This window comes from Symphalangus syndactylus, chromosome 7 (assembly GCF_028878055.3).
Source record: "Symphalangus syndactylus isolate Jambi chromosome 7, NHGRI_mSymSyn1-v2.1_pri, whole genome shotgun sequence".
NCBI classification, from domain to species: Eukaryota; Metazoa; Chordata; class Mammalia; order Primates; family Hylobatidae; genus Symphalangus; species Symphalangus syndactylus.
The window spans coordinates 26,532,501-26,553,519 of record NC_072429.2 but is presented as its reverse complement, the minus strand read 5'-3'; the positions used below and the strand labels follow the sequence as shown (position 1 = coordinate 26,553,519).

General features: G+C 46.4%; 1 protein-coding gene across 15 annotated transcripts in view; it reads right to left on the bottom strand.

Annotated features, from left to right (window-relative positions):
* The window catches only part of CCNJL (cyclin J like), a 60,923-nt gene that overhangs the window by 18,619 nt on the left and 21,285 nt on the right, over window positions 1-21,019 (bottom strand). For 2 of the 15 annotated variants that reach the window (XM_055285391.2, XM_055285390.2), the window contains exons 3-4: window positions 14,125-14,212; window positions 10,249-10,462 (exon numbers count right to left, since the gene is read on the bottom strand). In XM_055285391.2, coding sequence (XP_055141366.1) covers window positions 10,249-10,462; window positions 14,125-14,212 — 302 coding nt within the window. Of the gene's footprint in view, window positions 1-4,532; window positions 10,122-10,248; window positions 10,463-14,124; window positions 14,213-21,019 lie in introns of those variants that run through there. The other 13 variants (XM_055285392.2, XM_063643141.1, XM_063643139.1 and 10 more) reach the window with 12 other exon arrangements.

Here is a 21,019-nt window from a genome sequence, read left to right as displayed (position 1 = left end):
TGTCTCTACTAAAAATACAAAAATTAGCTGGGTGAGGTGGTGGGCGCCTGTAATCTCAGCTACTCAGGAGGCTGCGGCAAGAGAATCGTTTGAACCTGGGAGGCGGAGGTTGCGGTGAGCCGAGATTGCGCCACTGCATTCCAGCCTGGGTGACAGAGTGAAACGGTGTCTCAAAAAAAAAAAAAAAAAAAAAAAAATTAGCAGGGCCTGGTGGTGTGGATGCGCCTGTGGTCCCAGGTACTGGGAGGTTGAGGTGCAGGGAGCCGTGATCATGCTACTGTACTCCAGCCTGAGTGACAGAGTAAGATCCTGCCTCAAAAAGATAAATTAAAATAAACACTCAATAAACATGAACTATCCCATCACCACGGAGGCTAGGATTTACCCTCCACCCCAGGTTCCGATTATAGAAAAGAGAAATGTAGTGAGATTACAAGTGATTTTTATTTTGTTATTTTTATTTTTTCCCATTTTCTGGTTTTCTACAGGAACAAATATTACTCTCCTGCTGATAAAAAACACTTTAAACTCCTCAGAAGGCAAGACCCTGCTGCTGGGAATCTAGAAGCCAGAGCTAGCAGAATAACTGCCAGAGAACGTTCCAGAACGTAGGTCTGCTCCAGTCCAAGAATATCTCAGCATGAGCCTGTTTTACAAGTACCTACAAGTCGGGAGGCATCAGACTTTCCTAGAAAAGTCCCAGAAACCTCACTACGTTGGTGACAAAGAGAGACTTTTCCTGTCTAGACACCACAATGCTTGTAATTAAAATTAAGATTTAGGAGGTGGAGGGAGGCAACACACACTCCTTGAAGATGATCTCAAAAATCCAGGCAAATGCTCCACACATAAAAATAATCTCTAATCTTAGCACCAAGGGATAGAACAGGCCGACATATCTCCTTTGAGTCTGAAACGGATTTCAAAACCAACCAAAGCTGCCCTGCCAGTGCTAGCTATCACAACCGACAATACTGATAGGTAAGTGCCTGGGTGGTGAGGGGTGGGCTGCTGTGATCAGGGGCTCCTGAACACCGCATGTTCAATTAATTCATGCACCTTGAAATACAACCCCCACTCCCGGAAAACAAAAATAAAATTAAAATAAAAAAAGCCATGCAGAGCCCAGAAAGTTAGGCCCTGGATAAACAGGTCTGGGTGTTAAACTTGCTAAGGCAATTTAAGAGTTTCCGGCCCAGCTAGCTGTCTGACAGGCAGTTTACACAAAATCCCTCCCCTGAAACAGCTCTAAGCCTGCCAGTCTGCAGAGATGGAACAGAAAATGGAAAATCACCATGTCCTCCGCTCACTGTGCTGTGACATTCAAGCCCCGTGCCCAGATTTGCTTAGCATGGCTCTCACTAATGTGAGAGACCACCTTTTCCAGTTGCCCCGTGACGCGTGGCCACCACCCAAACGGCACTGATTAGAGAAGCACCATTGATGTCATGGCAGTGTTTTGGAGGAAAGATAAGCAATAGTCACTTTAATTGCACACGTCAAATGTTTAAGACCTGTTCTGATTCCTGAAATGTTCAAACACTGAAAGGCTCAAGCATTTCAAATGCTCTCCACGGCAGGGAGGAAATGGAGTTTCCTCCTGACCACTCTTGCATAAGATGTAGGGAGCTATTAAATTATCTCCTGCAAGGGCGCTGCCACGTTTCCTTGCAGATTTAGGTTTAATTCTATCAATAAATCTCATGTTTTGTCAGAAATACACCCCTGAAAAAGACCACCTGGAAATATTGCCCCATTTGCAGTTGCTGCCTACAATTAGAGCCTTGGAGGCATCTCAAGCCTTCCCAGCTTTGGGGAGAGCTGATGTGATGACGCTAGGAAGCAGCATGTTCATTCATCCTTGTCCACCAGAAAGGATTAAGACTGCTTTCAAGTTTCTGAAATCTCCAACGGGGAGACCCCATCCCGCCCCCTGCCTTGTTGTCAAAGAAGCTGCTTTTCAGAAGCAACAGTTGCCAAGTAATCAAACCAGGGGTGAGTGGGGGATGGAGGATGCAGGGGGAGTGATGCTGTTTTACTGGGAGGAAGACAGGCCTCTCCTAGAATCTCCTGAAGCCCCACTGCAGGTACCTGGCAGGCAATAGCTTTTAGTGGTATCTGCCCTAAGACATGAGGCTTAACAGGCACTAAAAGCAATCGGTCTGGAAAGGATTCCTTGTCTGTGCTTCCTGGATAGGGAAAGGCAGAAATGCAGGGCAAAGGCTCTCGTGGCTGGGAGCACCGAAGAGAAGCTGAAGTGGACACGGGTGAGGGGCCAGGATGGAGAAGAGACACTGTTTGTTCTTTTATAGTTTATTGTTTAGGTAGAGAATAAGTCAAATAAATGTTTTTCTGGAAGGCAGCTGTGCTCACCACTATACCACCAATGCTAACAGTTCCAAAGGCTCCCACGAATGAAGTTCAAATTCAGGGAAAAACAGATCTCATCAGCTGTTGGTTCAGTTAAAACTTCCGTAAGGCAATTCGGCACCACTTATCAAAATCTTCCGTGCACCTACCTGTTGACCAAAACAATTCCACCTCTGGGAATTTATCTTACAGTCAGACTCATGTAAGTTTGCAAAGATACAGGGAAAAAGCTAGTCACTGTCATATTGTATACAGCAGTGAAAAAAACAGATGGCAACCTAAATGTCCAAAAATAGAGAAATCATTACATAAATGACAGTGTTTATAAAACAAAGGACTTTGCAGTCAATAAAAAGAGTGAAGTAAATCCACAAGCACTGATGGAAAAAGAGGTTCCCTAACATACTATGAAGAAAGCACCTTTAGCAGTAACCCAGCTGTGTAAATATATCTGGTCAATTCTTGTTATTCATGTCAGTTATGCTCTATAAAGCCATTGTGAACACTCAATTAGTGAATAATGAACCACTGCTCCTAGGGGAAGGTACAAGGTTAGGTTCCTGCAAGCCTCTGATCACAACATTTCATCAACTGATCAGCCTATAACTTTGTGTTGTGTATTTGTTTAATACATTAATTCATTAATATTGAACTCACGGCCAACAGCATTATAACTTCTGCCTGAACACAGCTTCTCTAATAGAGGCTTTTTTCTACAAGGCACATCACAGCCTTCTTGACCTTGGGAGCTCTAGACAGCACTTCAGCTCTATTCTTGGAGACTTGTTGACACCCAAATCACCAACAAAAAGCACAAAAATATGAAAAATGTGGCACTAAGTCCACTAAAAACACATTTGTTTACAGTGTGAGAGGTGAAAGAAGAAGGCAGAGTGCTTCTTACTGGGTCTTGGCTTGAAATATGGGTATGGGTCAATCCATATGGGACACACAGCTCTGTGCGTGTTTGCGAAGCACCACGAAAGTGCTGCCACTTTTTTTTTTTTTTTTGAGACAGAATCTCACTGTCATCCAAGCTGTGGTACAGTGGTACGATCTTGGCTCACTGCAACCTCTGCCTCTCAGGTGCAAGCAATTCTCCTCCCTCAGCCTCCTGAGTAGCTGGGACTACAGGTGCCCACCACCACGCCTGGCTAATTTCTTTGTATTTGTAGTAGAGAAGGGGTTTCCCCATGTTGGCCAGGCTGGTCTCGAACTTCTGACCTCAGGTGATCCACCCACCTTGGCCTCCCAAAGTGCTAGGATTACAGGCGTGAGCCACTACGCCCGGTCTACAAAAGAGTTTTAGCAAGTAGGCAAATTCCCAAGAACAGAATCCGTTAATAATGAGAATCAACTGTTTGTATATCCATGGAACAATTCCAGAAAAATACACCAGATCAAATTCGGAAGAAACTGTTCCCAGGGGTTACCTGGGATTGGGAAAAGGATTTTTATTTTATTCTCTGGATCTCACTTTACAAGTGAGTATAATAATTGTAATTTTAAAAATCTATAGTAAGATGTGGTGGCTCACGCTTGTAATCCCAGCACTTTGGGAGGCCAAGGCGGGCAGATCATTTGAGGTCAGGTGTTTGAGACTAGCCTGGTCAACATGGTGAAACCCCGACTCTACTAAAAATAAAAAAATGAGCTGGATGTGGTGGTGTGTGCCTGTAATCCCAGCTGCTCGGGAGGCTGAAGCACGAGAATCACCTGAACCCAGGAGGCGGAGGTTGCAATGAGACAAGATCATGCCACTGCACTCCAGCCTAGGTGACAGAGTGAGACCTTGTCTCAAAAAAAAACAATCTGTAGTAAGGAGATGGGCCTTTTCACAGGCAAGCTCAGCACAGCATGACTGACTCACAGCTAAGGGACCCTGCTCTGCAGGAGGACCAGAGCCAGAGAGAGGGGCTTTCCCACCCCTCTGAAAGAAAGGCCATGCGATCACCTCCTGCCAGACACTTCTCTCTCCTAGGGAGGAGGACAGGGGCCAGCACGAAGGTCAGCACAGGATGTGGCCCCACCTACAGAAACCAGAAGTCAGAACTTTACTGTAAGAGTCAGATCTATCAGCCTCAGCTGCCACTGCTTTTCACAGACAACAGGCAGTGGGCCAGGGGCAGGAGGGGCTCAGAGGACAGAGGAAAACCACTTACCAGTGAGAAACCTTGTTTTCTCAGGGACAGGCTCAGGCTCAGGGTCCGGAAGTAACAGTGAAAGAAAACAGAAAAAGTACGATGGAATTGCAATTAGATGGGGAAGAAAAAGGAAGAATGGAAAAGGAATGAGGAGAGGGAATCTAGCAGTTTTGTTCACTGGGTAGTGTGTAGGGGTGTAATCTATGAGTCATTCTCCCCTCATAAGTGAAAATAAGTTTATTTTCCCAGTTATGAAAACACATCGAGGTTTGGAAGGATTTGTGTTGTTTTCGTTGTTTTTTTTTTTTTTTTTGAGACAGAGTCTCGCCCTGTGGCCTAGCCTGGAGTGCAGTGGTGCAATCTTGGCTCACTGCAACCTCCGCCTCCCAGGTTCAAGCAATTCTTCCACCTCAGTCTCCTGAGTAGGTGGGATTACAGGTGTGTGCCACCATGCTTGGCTAATTTTTGGAATTTTTAGTAGAGTGGGGGTTTCACCATGTTGGCCAGGCTGGTCTTGAACTTCTGATCTCAAGTGATCCGCCCGCCTTGGCCTCCTAAAGTGCTGCGATTACAGGCATGAGCCACCGCGCCCGGCTGAGGTCTGGAAGGATTCACACAAAACTTTGAGAGTGGGACTGTGAGCAAAGGGGAGAAACTAATTTTTTGCACTAGGTGCTTCTGTACCTTTCAGTTTTTTTGTGTTTGTTTGTTTTGAGACAGGGTCTGGCTCTGTTGCCCAGGCTGGTGTGCAGTGTCAAGATCTCAGCTCAATTCACCCTCCACCTCCTGGGCTCAAGAGTTCCTCCCACCTCAGCCTCCCAAGTAGCTGGGACTACAAGCACGTGCCACCACACCTGGCTAAATTCTTTCAGGTTTTTAAAAGTAAAAACGTATCTCACACTTCTTGTACAAAATAATAAGATCTTACAGTTAAGGCCTAGCTACCCTAGCAAAAGGTCACCTCTTACCCTCCTGGCTTTCTCCCCAATCCTCCTTCCCTCCTCAGGGTGGTCCATGCCCTGGGGCCAAAGACTCAACACTGCAGTCATCTCCAGGCAGCAACTACCAAGCAAAAGCAAAACTCCAAGGTGTCTCAAAAAGTCCAACATAAAATTGCCACATGACCCATAATCCAACCCACAGACATATACCCAAAAGAATTAGAAACCAGTGTTCAAATATAACTGGTACCTGAATGTTCATTGCAGTGCTGTTCACAATAGCCAAAAGGTGAAAACCACCTAAAATCCATCAACACATGACTGGATAAACACACTGTGGGATATACAATGGAATATTATTCAGTCATAAAAAGAAATGAAGGCCAGGCACAGTGGCTCACGCCTGTAATCCCAGCACTTTGTGTGGCCAAGGCGAGTGAATAACCTGAGGTCAGGAGTTCGAGACTAACCTGGCCAACATGGTGAAACCCTGTCTCTACTAAGGATACAAAATTAGCCGGGCGTAGTGGGATACACCTGTAGTCTCAGCTACTCGGGGCGGTGTGGGTTGAGGGGCGGCGCTGAAGCAGGAGAATTGCTTGAACCTGGGAGGTGGAAGTTGCAATGAGCTGAGATCGTGCCATTGCACTCCAGCCTGGGCGATAAGAGCGAAACTCCATCTCAAAAAAAAAAAAAAGAAAAGAAAAGAAAGAAAAAAAAGAAATGAGGTACTGATACGTGTTGCAACATGGATGATCCTTCAAAATTCTGTATGAAGAGAACAATGCTAGACACAAATGGTCACATATTGTATAATCCTCTTTATATAAAATAGCCAGAATAGACGAATCCACACAGACAGAAAGCAGATTAGTGGCTGCCAGAGCTGGGGGGCAGGAAGAAATGGCAAGTGACTGCTTAATGGGTACAAAGGTTCCTTTTAAGGTGATAAAAATGTTCTGGAAGTAGAGACAGTGTGAAGGTGCTAAACACCACTCAACTGTACACTTTAAAATGGTTAAAATCCTGAATTTTATATTGTGGCATGAATTTTCTCTCTCTCTCTTTTTTCTTTTTTGAGACAGGGTCTTGTTCTGTCACCCAGGCTGGAGTGCAGTGGCATGATCTCAGCTCACTGCAACCTCTGCTTCCCGGGCTCAAGCAATTTCTCCAGCCTCAGCCTGCCATGTAGCTGGGACTACAGGCACGAGCCACCAACACCCAGCTAATTTTTGTGGGGTTTTTTTTAGTAGAGATAGGGTTTCTCCATGTTGGCCAGGCTGGTCTTGAACTGCTGGCCTCAAGGGATCTGCCTGCCTTAGCCTCCCAGTGCTGGGATTACAGGTGTGAGCCACTGTGCCTGGTTGTATTTTTCTTTACTGAAAAAAAAAAAAAAAAACCACACACACAACCCCACACTACAAGTTGGGCAAGTTTCGTGGCCTCTCTGAACCTATAAAAGGGGTGGGTGACAGCACGACCGCATAGGCTGGTCGTGAGGATCCGTGTGACGTGTGTAAAGTGCCTGGCATGGGGTCCAGCGTGTAGAAACAGAACAGTAAGGAAGGAAGCCACAGCCGCTGATGCTGATGATTCAGGGGCACTGCCAAAGCCAACTCACCTGGAAATCGTGGGATTTCCATGTTGTCAAATTATCCTTTTCATTAAACAACAGGAACAACAAAAAAACATTGCAGGAGGGGTGCTGTATAAGATGAAAGATTATAAAAGAGGGAGGCTCAACTTCATTTACAGTATAGTGATCTGTATACTATATTTATAGTACATTTCTATCCTGTGTTAAGGTAGGAGATGCAAACAATAAACTCTGAGGGAGAGAGGGTGTCTTTGCCACGTGTCCACTGTGGAATGACGAAATGCTCTTGCTTCTTCTGCCTCCTCCTGTGGCCCGCAGACATGGGCCCCTGGCTGAGTCCTGTTTGACTGGGAAGAAGGGGCTGTAGGTAGGTGAGAAAATCCCATCTCTGCTTCCTGTCTGTTTTTTTTTTTTTTTTTTTTTCTGAGATGGAGTTTTGCGCTTGTTGCCCAGCCTGGAGTGCAATGGCGCCATCTTGGCTCACTGCAACCTCCCCCTCCCGGGTTCAAGCAATTCTCCTGCCTCAGCCTCCTGAGTAGCTGGGATTACAGGCACCCATTATGCCTGGCTAATTGTTTTTTTTTTCTGAGATGGGGTTTCGTTCTTGTTGCCCAGGCTGGAATGCAATGGCGCGATCTTGGCTCACCGCAACCTCTGCCTCCCGGGTTCAAGCGATTGTCCTGCCTCAGCTTCCTGAGTAGCTGGGATGACAGGCATGCGCCACCATGCCCAGCTAATTTTGTATTTTGAGTAGAGATGGGGTTTCTCCATGTTGATCAGGCTGGTCTCAAACTTCTGACCTCAGGTTATCCGACTGGCCTGGCTAATTTTTTTGTATTTTTAGGAGAGACAAGGTTTCATCATGTTGGGTGGGCTGATCTCGAACTCCTGACCTCAGGTGATCCACCTGCCTCTGCCTCCCAAGGTATTGGGATTATAGGTGTGAGCCACCATGCCTGGCCTTCCTGTCTATCTGGAAGCAGATTTAAAAACGTGAGATTGACAGATGGCGGGGGGCAAGAACCCCAGCTCTTCTTATCTCAGAATAATTTGGTACCAAATTAGCAGATCTCCAAACTTCCCGAGGCAAGGGGATCCCCCTTGTGGCCCACAATGGCCTGGGGAGAGGGGAGGAGGGAAGAATAGGATTTCAGGCTGTCATGGAAACTTTTCTTCCCTCTGGTCTCTGCAGCATATGGCAGGTGTCCTGAAAAATCCGTTCCTGCTGCCCGAGGCTGTGCTGCCCTCAGACACGTGGGTGAGGGCGTCTGCCTCTCCATCTGAAACACTCCCTCTCTCCGCCAAGGCGGCAGCAGCACAAAGGAGTCTCCAGTGTGTGCCTCACATCCCAGCTCCCCAGACAGACACTCGGGGAGAGCTTCCATGGCCCCATGGAGAAATATAAGTCCCCTGCCCCTAGCAGGCCTCGATGCAGCCCATAGATCACAGACAGCAGCAGGCCAAAGGCCGTGGCGCGAATTTCTCCTGTGCTGCTTGAAATACGACGCCCAGTGTGCCCTCCACAGCCAGAGATGTTTCACAAGCCCTGCAGATGAAACGGGGCTGCACGTTGATTTGGGGTGCTGAGACAGGCTGGACACCCAGCAAGACTGGCTCCCATGTGTAACAAGGGAATCCAGTTGGCCCAAGACAGAGAAAAATCACCAAATGTGGGGCTATGAGCCTAAAGCAGCCAATGGAATCATGAACAACAGCAGGTAAAAGGTGCCAGCGTCAAAAATGAGACAGAATTCTGAAAACTCTAAATCTGTGCTTCTGGAACTGGGTGATCGTGCCCATAGGGTTTATGGAAGCCTGCCAAAAGCAGACAAAGCTACAGAAGAAAGTGGGTGCCATAGTCCTGCAGCACCAAGCAGGATGAAGGATGGCAGGGCAGGGAGGGGAAATGAATAATGAAATAGGACAGAAACATATCTCAGAGGAGAATGTAAAATCTGACTCTCAAGGATAAAATACCAGATGTCAAAGAAATGTCCTAATTGTACCTGGCCACTTTGAGCCTGAGGCCTCTGGGGCATTCCATTCCTCTGCATTAGGGCAACCTAGAGAAGTGTAGAGGCCTGGCTCTCAAGGAACCATTAGCTCGATTAGTTTCACTGATTCCACAATTTATTTTTGGGGTCTTACTATGTGCCAAGCTCCTTTCCATCCCTGAAACTTGCTATCCATGGGGGGTGGTGGTTGTTAATTCAAAGCACATGACGCTGAGGGTCTGCATACTTCGGAGAGCTCACCTGCTGAGGGCAGTGGGGGAAGGTTTTCACAGGGATGTAGAGCCTGGGTGATGTTTAACCAGAACCAGGTGGGCAGTGGGAGGGAGTGAGAAGCAATCCAGGTAGAGGGAACAGCATGTGCAAAGCTCTATGACAAGAGGGGGCTTGGCCAGTGTGGCTGGAACCCAGGAAGTGATGAGGAGAAAGGCACAGGGCAAAGAGGCAGGAACTCAAGGGTTGGTCTTTATCCTAAGACTGCTGGTAAACCATGGGGTGATGTTAAATGGCAGGGTGGCATGGCAGAACTGTGTTTTAAGGAGATCATCTGAGTAGCAGTGAATTAACTCAGTAATCTCTACCAAGGCAGAGAGACAGATGGTCAAAGCTACGCTGTGTTTTTAGTGAGGCCTGTTTGGAAGGTGCAAACCCCAAGAGGGCTGTGCCCAGGCCTGGTGACCACACAATGGATCCTGCTTAGGTCCAAATCAAGCAGTCACATTTCAAAACACCTTATGAACAGTGGTTGCTAAGGTTCCCCTCCCAGCACGTTCAGATCCCCCATACCAGGAAGCAGGAGACAGGAGGTTGAGGGCACAGGTTCTGACACCATGCAGTTCTGGGCTCAAATCTTGTCTGCCATATACTACCCGGGCACCCCAAAACTGGCTTTGTCACCTCTCTGTGCCTCTGTAAAGTGGGGTATACTAAGAGTATCTGTCTCCTAGGGCCACTGTGTGGATTAATTGAGACAAGCTGCTAACATCCTTATCACTTGGTCTGGTACATTAAAGATGCTAAAAAACGTTGCATCTAAAAATGTTGATGCTAAAAAACGCTCAGTGAAGGATGAACATATAAGACGTGCAAAGATCGTCAAAATGTAAAGTAATTTGGAAGCAGCCAGGCGCACTGAGGGGGAGGAGACCACACAAGCGCGGAGGAAGACGTAGGTTTTCGCTTACTTGCAAGCAGGAGGCAGGAGACGGCCACGGTGTAGAGCTGCTTGGAGGTGGTGACGTTGTAGCGATCCATGAAGTGGTCCAGCAGGTAGACAGCCAGGTGCCGGGCTGCAGGGCAGAGCTGGCAGTGGCTGCTTAGCAGGGTCAGGATGTCCACGAAGAACCGGCGGCTCTTCAGGAGTGGGGAGTGGGCTCGGAAGGCGGGCAGCTTCAGTTCCTGGAGGACAGGCGGGGCGGAGGGGTGATGGTCAGGGCCGCCTCCCGACAGTCTCGGCTGTCCCAGGAAATGGGACCTCAGGGCCTGCCTGCTGACTGAATGGGAGGTGACAATTCCCTCCATATCCTTCTTAGTTTTCCTGCAAGTCCCAGGATGGCAGCCCCTCCTGGGCTATCTCCCATCTGCTTTCGCTAAGCACAGGCTCATAAAGTATCAGGGACCTAGAGGATGACAGAGGAAGCCAGTCATTCCTTCCCAGGGGAAAGGTTTGCTATTTGAGATACACAAGGCCATAAAGGAATAAAGGCCTTGGGGTCAGAGGTCTAAGTCCAAATTCTTTTTTTTCCCCAGGGTCTGGTCTGAAGTAACACATCCAAATTCTGGTTCCACTACTCAGCCAAGTTGTGTGACCCTGGTCACCGGCCATCACCTTTGTTTCCTCCCCGAGAGCTGAGAACTAAATTTAAAATGTATGTAAAATGCCTGGCACACTTGTGACCTCTCAGGATCCACATCTAATTCTTTCTGAGGGTAGGATTACGAGAGACAGGTTTTTGAAAAAAATCAACCTAAAAAAGTTGTTGAAATAATAGTACAAGGAACTCCCAAATACCCTTCACCTCAATTCCCTAATTTTTGACATTTGCCTTCTTTCTCTCTACATGCATATACATTTTTTTTCTAAAAGTAAGTTCAGATATCATGATACTTCCCACGCCCCCGGGAGGTGACTAGATGACTTTTACTTCTGCTTTGCAATTTATATACTGCCACATTACCTTATTTGTCTAACTCAAGAAAAACCAATAAATCAAACCAACAAAGATTTTTACAACATAAAAATGTTCTCATATGCAGTATCTCTCATATTTACCATTTAATCAAACTAGATTAGACACTGTTTGTTTGTTTGTTTGTTTTTTTAAGAGAGGAGTCTCCCCCTCTTACCCAGGCTGGAGTGCAGTGGTGCAATCACAGCTCACAGAAGACATGAACTTCTGGGCTCAAGCAGTCCTCCCACCTTGGCCTCCCAAGTAGCGAGGACTACAAGCATACCCCACTGCACCCAGCTCATTATTTTTGTATTTTTTGTAGAAACAGGGGTCTCATTGTGTTGCCTGGGATGGTCTCAAACTCCTGGCCTCAAGTGATCCCTCCCACCATGGCCTCCTAAAGTGCTGGGATTACAGGCCTGAGCCATCACGCCTAGCCTAGACACTACTTGTTTAGGAAATGTCTTTGCAACATTTTGCCAAAGAAGGAAACTAAAAAGAAGTAAAATTGAAGGAAAACAGGAAATAAGTTGGCAGGAAAGGAATGTGAAAGCTCACTAATGGCAGGCTCACAAGGGGATGAGACTGAAACAAATGGGTGCCCCTCTTCCATGGAATACCGCTCTCTTAACTCTGGGGCTTACTTAACTAGCAGCAGATCCAGGACTAGAAAGGGATATCTGTTCATTCATTCATTCATTCATTCAAGAGCTAGTCATTCATTCATTTTACTCAATAAGTATCAAGTATCTTCTCTACACTGGGCGTTATTCTAGGCACTGGGGATGCAATCTGGAATAAGATAGACACAGACCTAAATGTAAGACTTACAACTATAAAACTCTTAGAAGAAAACAGGGGGAAATCTTTATGGCCTTAGATTAGGCAATGGTTTCTTAGATATGACACTAAAACAAGAAGCAATCAAGGGAAAAATACATAAGTTGAATTTCAAAACTTAAAACGTTTGTGCTTCCAAAGACACCATCCAGAAAGTAAAAAGACAACCTGCAAAATGGAGGAAAATATTTGAAAATCACATGTTAATAAAAGACTGTATCCAGAATATATAAAGAACTCTTACAGCTCAACAATAAAAAGGCAAACAACCCAATTTAAAAATGGGCAATGAACTGACAAGACAGTTCTCCAAAGAAAGTATAAAAATGACCAACAAACACATGAAAATGTGACCAACATTACTAATCATTACGGAAATGCAAATTAAAATCTTGATAAGATACCACCTCACACTCATTAGAATGGTTGTTGTGAAAAAAATCAATACAAAACTGAAAATGTATATAAAGTACTGGATGGGGCAAATCGGAACCCTCAGATACTGCTGGTGGGTAAGTAAAATGGTGCAGCCACTGTGGGAAACAGTCTGGAAACTCCTCAAAATGTTAAATGTAGGGTTCTCACGTGGCCCAGCCATTCCATTCCTTGGTATATACATATATACCTAAGAGAAATGAAAACATATGGCCACACAAAAACTTGTATATGAATACTCACAGCAGCATCATTCATAACAGTTCCCAAGTAGAATCAACTCAAACGCTTATCAACTGAAGAATGGATAAACAAAATGTAATGTATCCATACAATAGAATACGACACATGTTACAAGAGGGATGAATCTTGAAAACATTATGTTAAGTGAAAAAAGCCAGTTGTAAGAGGCCACATATTATATAATTCCATTTATATGAAATGTCCAGAATAGGCAAATCCATACAAACAGAAAGTAGATTAGTGGTTGCCAGAGGTTAGGGGTAACAGTTAATGGGAAATAACTGCTAATGGGTATGGGGTTTCTTTTTGGAGTTATAAAGCTGTTCTGTCATTAGATAGTGGTGATGATTGTATAGCTCTGTGAATACACAAACAACTAAACTGCACATTTTAATTTTTTTGTTTTTAATTTTGTGGGTACATAGTAGGTATATAGATTTGTGGGGTACAGGAGACGTTTTGATACAAGTATGCAATGTGAAATAATCACATCATGGAGAATGGGGTATCCATCCCCGCAAGCATTTATCTTTTGTGTTACAAACAATCTAATCACACTTAGTTATTTTGAAATGTACAATTAAGATATTATTGATTATAGTCACCCTGTTGTGCAATAAAATAGTATGTCTTATTCATTCTTTCTATTTTTTTTGTATCCATTAACTATCCCCACCTCCCCCACAACCCCCACTACCCTTCCCAGCCTTTGGTAACATCCTTCTACTCTCTATGTCCATGAGTTCAACTGCTTTGATTTTTAGATTCCACAAATAAGTGAGAATATGTGAAGTTTGTCTTTCTGTGCCTGGCTTATTTCACTTAATATAGTGATCTCCAGTTCCATCCATGTTGCAAATGACAGGATCTCACTCTTTTTTTGGCTGAATAGTACTCCACTGTGTATATGTAGCACATTTTCTTTATCCATTTATCTGTTGATGGACATTTAGGTTGCTTAATTGCACGTTAAAAAAGCTAAATTTTGGCTAGGTGCAGTGGCTCACACCTGTAATCCCAGCACTTTGGGAGGCTGAGGCGGGTGGATTGCTTGAGTTTAGGAGTTTGAGACTAGCCTGGGCAACACGGCAAAACCCCATTTCCACAAAAAATAAAAAAATTAGCCTGTTGTAGAGGTGCGTGCCTATAGTCCCAGCTACTTGGGAGGCTGAGGTGCGAGGATCACTTGAGCACAGGAGGAGGAGGCTGCAGTGACCCGAGATTGTGTCACTGCACTCCAGCCTGGACGACCGAGCCAGACCCTGTCTCAAAAAAAAAAAATAAAATAAAATAAAAGTGAATTTTATGATATATGAATTATTATATCTCAATAAAGCTGCTATAAAAAAACAAGACAGATGTATCACTCACAGTCATGGAGTCCACAGTCCAACAAGGGAGACAGGTGGCAATCCAGCAACAAGACAGTTGCAGAATTCCAAACTGTGATGAACTAATACTGCAAAAGAAAGCCACAGATGCTCTGGGAGGCCCCATCGTCTCCGACGGGAGGGAGGCCTGTCTCCTGAAAGTGAGGCTTGAGTTGAGATTTCACACTGATTACTTCTCCTCTGGCCTGATCCTCCAGAGAGCTCAGAGACCAGAACTCAGCTATTTTTCGCAGTCCAAGAGCTTTGCTCATGGGAGGCTCTCAAAGCCTGAATAAATTATTTCTTCTCCCTTATGTTTATATATGAAGAAATTGAGTTTCAAAAAGTCCCTGAGTCCCTGGGCTTTATCTAACTAGCAAAAGATCTGAATTAGAAGACTTTCAAAGTATCCCTTTTCTCAATATTTTTTTTAATTGCTTGGGTTTACCAGAAAACTTTTTTATTTTTATTTTTTTTAAGTCATGGAGCTTGGCTGGGTGCAGTGGCTCACACCTGTAATCCCAGCACTTTGGGAGGTTGAGGGGGGTGGATCACCTGAGGTCAGGAGTTCAAGACCAGCCTGGGCAACACGGTGAAACCCCCATCTCTACTAAAACTATAAAAATTACCTGGGCATGGTGGCGTGCATCTGTAATCCCAGCTACCCAGAAGGCTGAGGGAGGAAAATCACTTGAACCTGGTAGGTGGAGGTTGCAGTGAGCTGAGATCGCACCACTGCACTCTAGCTTGGGTGACAGAGCGAGACTCCATCTCAAAATCAATCAATCAATCAATCATGGAGCTCTTTTAGCCCCAGCTTAACTTCTTTAAGGAAAAGACCTGATGTGCTTGTGTATTCTTCATCTTCATGGTTTGATGAATTTATGTGGCCACCATGGAATTCAAACTCCTTGAGGGCAGGTCTGGGTCTCCTTTGCACATCACTGTTATTACTTCAGCACCCCAGTGTGATGAGAACAGGGTTAGGTGCCCAATAACTAATTGTTGAAGGAAAGAAGGGGTGGGGAGGGAGGGAGAGGCAGTAAAGAAAGCAAGGAAAGAATTGCAGTGGTGGATACAGAAGGTCCTGGCCAACAGAGGGAAGTTGTGACCAACTCTACAGAGTAGCAAGCCCGTGGGAACTTCAAAGAAGACAGATTGAGCCAAGTTGTAAAATTTACCTGTTGAAGATGCAGGAAAGGTAAGGATCTCTCACTAAGAGAAACAGCACCTGCAAAGCCACACAAGTGTCCCATCTGGGGAACAGCCAGCCAGGTAGGGTGTGCCTAGACACAGGCTGGAAACGTGGGTAGGGGCCTAGCTTGCATGCCCTGTTAAGAAAACTGCCTTGCCCTACTCTGAGGGCAATAGAAACTGAAGGGATTAGAGCAGGGCATTGGCCTGGTCTGAGCAGCCTTGCACAGAGATCTTTTGGCCAGCTTCTTCCTAGGGTAAGGCCACACAGCTGGTAGCAGCAGCCAGTGTGGGGCCACAGCTCCCCTCAACAGTGCTCCTACCTTCCAGCAGCCCCCACAAGCTTGCAGGCTACGTGGGTATTTCCTCTAAGCACAGGGCTCTAAGTTTAGGGTCATGACAAGAAGCTGCCACAGTCACAGATCCTTGGTGTCTGGTGGGCTGCAGCTGCCGGAAATTAGCCTTAGCCAAGTGACCTTTGGCCGGGCCACACTGCCTTCATCAGTGCAGTCCAAAGCCCCAAAACACGTCAGATAGGCAACGTCTTGACCTCCCTCCCCACTCAACCGGCCAAGCTCAAAGCCTTCTAGACTTTCCCTTGAGCCAAGTGAGAGAAGAGAGCTCAAGGCAACACAAAGAACGTCTTTCCTGTACATGTTCCTGGGAAAAGCGTCCTTCGCCTTGAGCAGATTCTCAAAGAAAGACATTGGTGCATAAAAGAAAAAGTTATGGACCAGGTGCAGTGGCTCATGCCTGTAATCCAAGCACTGTGGGAGGCCAAGGCGGGCGGATCGCTTGAGGCTAGGAGTTCAAGACCAGCCTGGCCGTCGTGGCAAAACCCCGTCTCTACTAAAAATACAAAAATTAGCTGGGCATGGTGGTGCACACCTGTGGTCCCAGTTACACGGGAGGCTGAGGCACGAGAATCACTTGAACCTGGGAAGCAGACGTTGCAGTGAGCCAATATTGTACCACTGCACTCCAGCCTGGGTGACAGAGTGAGACTCTGTCTTAAAAAAAAGCGAAGAAAAGAAAAAAGAAAAAGTTATGGACCATTGGAATGCACAGCAATATATGTCAAGTAGGGGTTAGTAGGTACAGCGTGCTGGAAGGGGCTAGTCTCAAGAGGGCAGGATTTTGAAGCTAGAACACTGGCTCCCTGGGATGCTCTTTCTCCCTATTTCTGTTTGTCCCGCAAATACTGATTTAAATGTCACTTCCTAAGACTTCTCTGACCTCTCCATCATTCCAAATCAGGTTCCCCTTATTCTCTTGGTAGTCTTTTCTTTGTGGCCAAAAATTTACTTATTTATGTAGCTGGCATAGATGCAGACATTCAATAAATATGTATCGAATAAGAAAGAATAAATACAGAGTCACTCCCTGTACCAACCACCTCACCTCCCGCCCCCACATTCCGGGGATTAGCTTGATACCTACAGAGTGTGAGGTCAGGCAGTTCTGGGTCGGAATCTTAGTTCCACTATTTACTAACCTTGGGCATGTGAACTGACCCTCAGTGTCCTTATCTGAGAAATGCGGGTCACGCTGCCATAAATGTAGAGTATTTGGTGTTAACAGCAGCTCAGCAAGCCTAGTGGCCCTTCCTCTTCCCTCAAGCTGGGAAATCAAGTCTCAGAGAAGTTGAATTGATCTACCTCTGTCAAAGGCTCTTTGGGCTTTCAAAGAAACTTGCTTTGAGAAACGTGCAATGAGGCTTTCTACCTTAGAGCTGAGGCGCCTCTGTGAGTGTGTCCTCTGCAGAGCCCTCAAACCAAGTAGAATTAGCCGCTCTGAGCTTCGGCTTGTTCCCCTCACTGGGAAAAGGGAGATTCTTTGGCACAGAAATAACAATGCAGGACTGCAGCATGCCTATCCTGTTTAGTTTGAGAATCCAGCTGATCACTTCGCTAACCCAATTAGGGGGTGCAGGGAAGGCATTCATTACAAGGGCTTTGCTCTAAGGGGACTGAGTTCCTCCCCAGGCACTCTTGACCTAAGTCCACTTGAAGGCCGCAGCAGCGCAGTGCAGGAAGCCAGCCCCTCTGCTGAGTGGCCTGGATTCCAGAAACAAAAGAGCAGCCTGCCCTAGGGCGGCTTCTAAAGCTCTCCCCAGATTAGGCAGGCGCTTGGCAGGCACTCAGCAATCAGGCAGGCGCTGGGCGGGCAGGAACCCGGCCAGGCAGGGTGACCTTCCCCCCAGCATGCCTGGCAGGGCCACAGGCAGCGAGAGTGTGGGCAGCAGAAAGGCTGGGGGGAGGCTGGAGAAGAAGGGGAATGAGGTGGGAAGGGAGGGAAGGGCAGAGGCTTCCTGATCACTCTCCCTCCCCAGCTGTTGGCCCTTGATCACCTGACTCAGGGAAGCCCATCTGCCGCAGGAGTATCTAGAGATGAACAGGTGGAGGCACGGACAGATGGCCGTGGTGGAGTTCCGGGAAAAAGAAATCCACCTTACAAAACCCCTGCTTTTGTCATCACAGTCCTTTATTATTATTATTATTTTTTAACAGAATAGCTATGGGCTAGAATAGACTTAGAAGAGATACATCAAAATATTAACAGTGGCTACGGAGGGGAGGTCGGGATGGGCGCACTGAGATCTTGCATGATTTTCACGATCATGCTTTTCAAAAGCCTGAATTTTTCAAAAATGCTCAATGCATAACCACTTTATTACTTCAGTTACTATGTTTTCAGTTTGGAAACAAACAAACAAAAAGACTAGATACCCACCGTGTTAAGGCCCAGCTCAAAATTTATCCCCAAGGATTTCCTAGCAACCCCACATCATCCCTTTAACAAAATCAGCCCTGTCATAATAACACCCCATGCCCAGAAAGTATCCCACTTCATCTTCCTACAACGCAAAGCCCCTTCCAGAAGGAATTTTCCATTTTTTTCTTTTCCTTTCTTTTTCTTTTTACTAACTATAAATTATATGTTCACTGATGAATCTTAAAAAGAATAAATCCCAGCACTTTGGGAGGCCAAGGCGGGCAGATCACCAGGTCAGGAGATCGAGACCCTCCTGGAGAACATGGTGAAACCCCGTCTCTACTAAAAATACAAAAAAATTAGAGGCTGAGGCAGGAGAACGGCATGAACCCGGGGGGTGGAGCTTGCAGTGAATGGACACCATGCCACTGCACTCCAGCCTGGGCGACAGAGCGAGACTCTGTCTCAAAAAAAAAAAAAAAAAAAGAATAACATCATTCATAATCCCTCACTTAGAAGGATTCAGAGAGAAGTACTACTAGCTTCTACCTGGATTCTTCAGATATTTCTTTGTGCAAACTCTCATAAAATGCCATAGCAATCTGCAACTGCTTCCCACTTGCCCCTCAGAGAGCATGGGAAACAAGGTCTGCAATGGCTGCCTAGTTTTTCACCGTAAGGTTGTGCCACGACGTCATCAAACCCAGATTTTGGGCATGTGGGCTGTTTCTCTTCCTTCAGGTCCTTGTTCAGACCATTCCTCAGAGGCCATCCCTGACCTCCCTCCTACCCAGCAGCCTCCTGTGGGCTTCCCACCGCCAGCAGCCACTGCACATTGAAGCATGTTTAGGAACTGTCCCCTGCCCCCCACAGAAGGGGGTCTCCATGAGGGAGGGAGCTGCTTTTCTCTCCTGCCCTTGGCCATATCCTTGGTCCCTGGCACAGAGTAAGGGCTAATGAGTAGCTGCTGGCTGAGTGAATGGACGTCTGAATACATGGAGAATGTTTTGAGGAATCTTCCCTCTGCCTGTGGCCCTCTATGCCCTCCCTTCCCCTCGGGACTCCCTTATCTACCCTGGCTTTCTTCCTTAGGGTAACCCATGGCAGAGGTCACTGCCCCCCCAAGTGGGAAACCCCACTGTGACGTGTGAGCCAGCATTTCTGAGACCAGAGGAGCCATTCTGGGGGAAGGAGAGGTGGCTGCCCCTTTAGAAACCACTCTCCTTGCTGCCCAAGAGTTTTGCCTGGGGGTTCTCAAGCAGAAAGAGGATTATCTGAGAGGGAAAGTGCTCCAGAAAAGGCCAAGGACTCATGAATCACAGCCCACCTAAAGCCCCAAACTAAGCTACACGGAGAGACAGAGAGGCAGCAGGGCTGCCTGGACAGGTCTCTGAAGATTCCGGGCATGTGTCTGGTCCTCAGCTGCTCTTCCCAACCCCCGTCCCCAGGTGCTGACCTTGGCAGAGTGACAAACACTTTCCATACCTGTGCTGGGCTCATACGTGCCCGGGAGTGCAGGTGAGGCCAGGTGAAATGCAGTCACTCAAGACCCTGGGCCCACAGCCAGATGTGCAGGGCAGAGACTGCCCCCAAGAGAACCATACCTATCACTGCTGTGTAGCCGGGGAGGGGGAGGAGAAAATTCAGCACGTGCTCTTCACACACAGGCTTTGAAAGCATTTTGAGGCTAACCTCGGAGGGGTTAGAAGGTGACATGTACTATGAAAGCTCCGCCAGGCACCCTTGGTTTCTTCTATTAGGGGAGGAAGTGAAGTCCTTGGTTTAACCTTTAGTGTCCTGCACTGCATTATTTTCTTCTAATTGCCTTGAGGTTTTACTTCTCATTATTAATCCACTCTTCCTTCAGATCTCAGCTTAAAAGTCACTTCTTTTTTTTTTATTTATTTAATTTTTTTTTTTTGAGACAGTGTTGCTCTATTGCCCAGGCTGGAGTAAAGTAGCACGATCTCAGCTCACTGCAACCTCCGCCTTCTAGGTTCAATCGATTCTCCTGCCTCAGCCTCCCGAGTAGCTGGAATTACAGGCGCCCACCATCACACCCGGCTAATTTTTGTAATTTTTAGTAGAGACGGGGTTTTCACCATGTTCGCCAGGTTGGTCTCGAATTCCTGACTTCAAGTGATCTGCCTGCCTCGGCCTCCCAAAGTGCTGGGATTACAGGCGTGAGCTACCATGCCTGGCCTAAAAGTCACTTCTGAAAAAGGTGTTTCAGGCTCATGCTTCTGTGAGATCCTCCCCAAGCACCTAGGACTTTTTATCTACTCATTCATTCGCTCTTACTGTCCTCCTGCCTGCTAGACTGTAACCACCATGAGGGCAGGGACTGGGCTTGTCTTGTTCAGCTCTGTTACGCCAATACCTGATACAAAAGGAACACCTGATAATTACAAAAACATCCATATTTCAGGAATGGCAAATACTTGAACAGGTGAGAAAAAAAATTATTTGTTCCTGATCTTAGGTTGTATAAACCTATTTATCATAATGAGCAATTCCCAGTACTCATGAAGACCAGCGAGGAGGCATAAGAAACGGGGCAGGGGCTGGGTGCAGTGACTCACACCAGTACTCGCAACACTTTGGGAGGCTGAGACAGGAGGATCGCTTGATGAGACCAGCCTGGGCAACACAGAAACACCCTGTCTTTACAAAAAAAAAAGGAAGAAAAAAGAAAGAAAGAAAGAAAAAAGAAAGAGAGAGAGAGAGAGAGAAAGAAAGAAAGAAAGAAAGAAAGAAAGAAAGAAAGAAAGAAAGAAAGAAAAAGAAAGTGAGGGAGTTGGATTCCAGCAGAAAGAGAAAGCTCTGTCCTTGCCTTGGGGTGACAGGTGCCTCAGTCTACCCAAGAGCAACAGTGGGTTTCCACAGAGGAAGCAGGTCAGTGTTCATGGAGAAGTGGAAGCTTCAAAAATTATAAACTGTGCACCTAGCAGTCATTTTTCAAAGGCAATGTTTCCCAATGTGTGTTC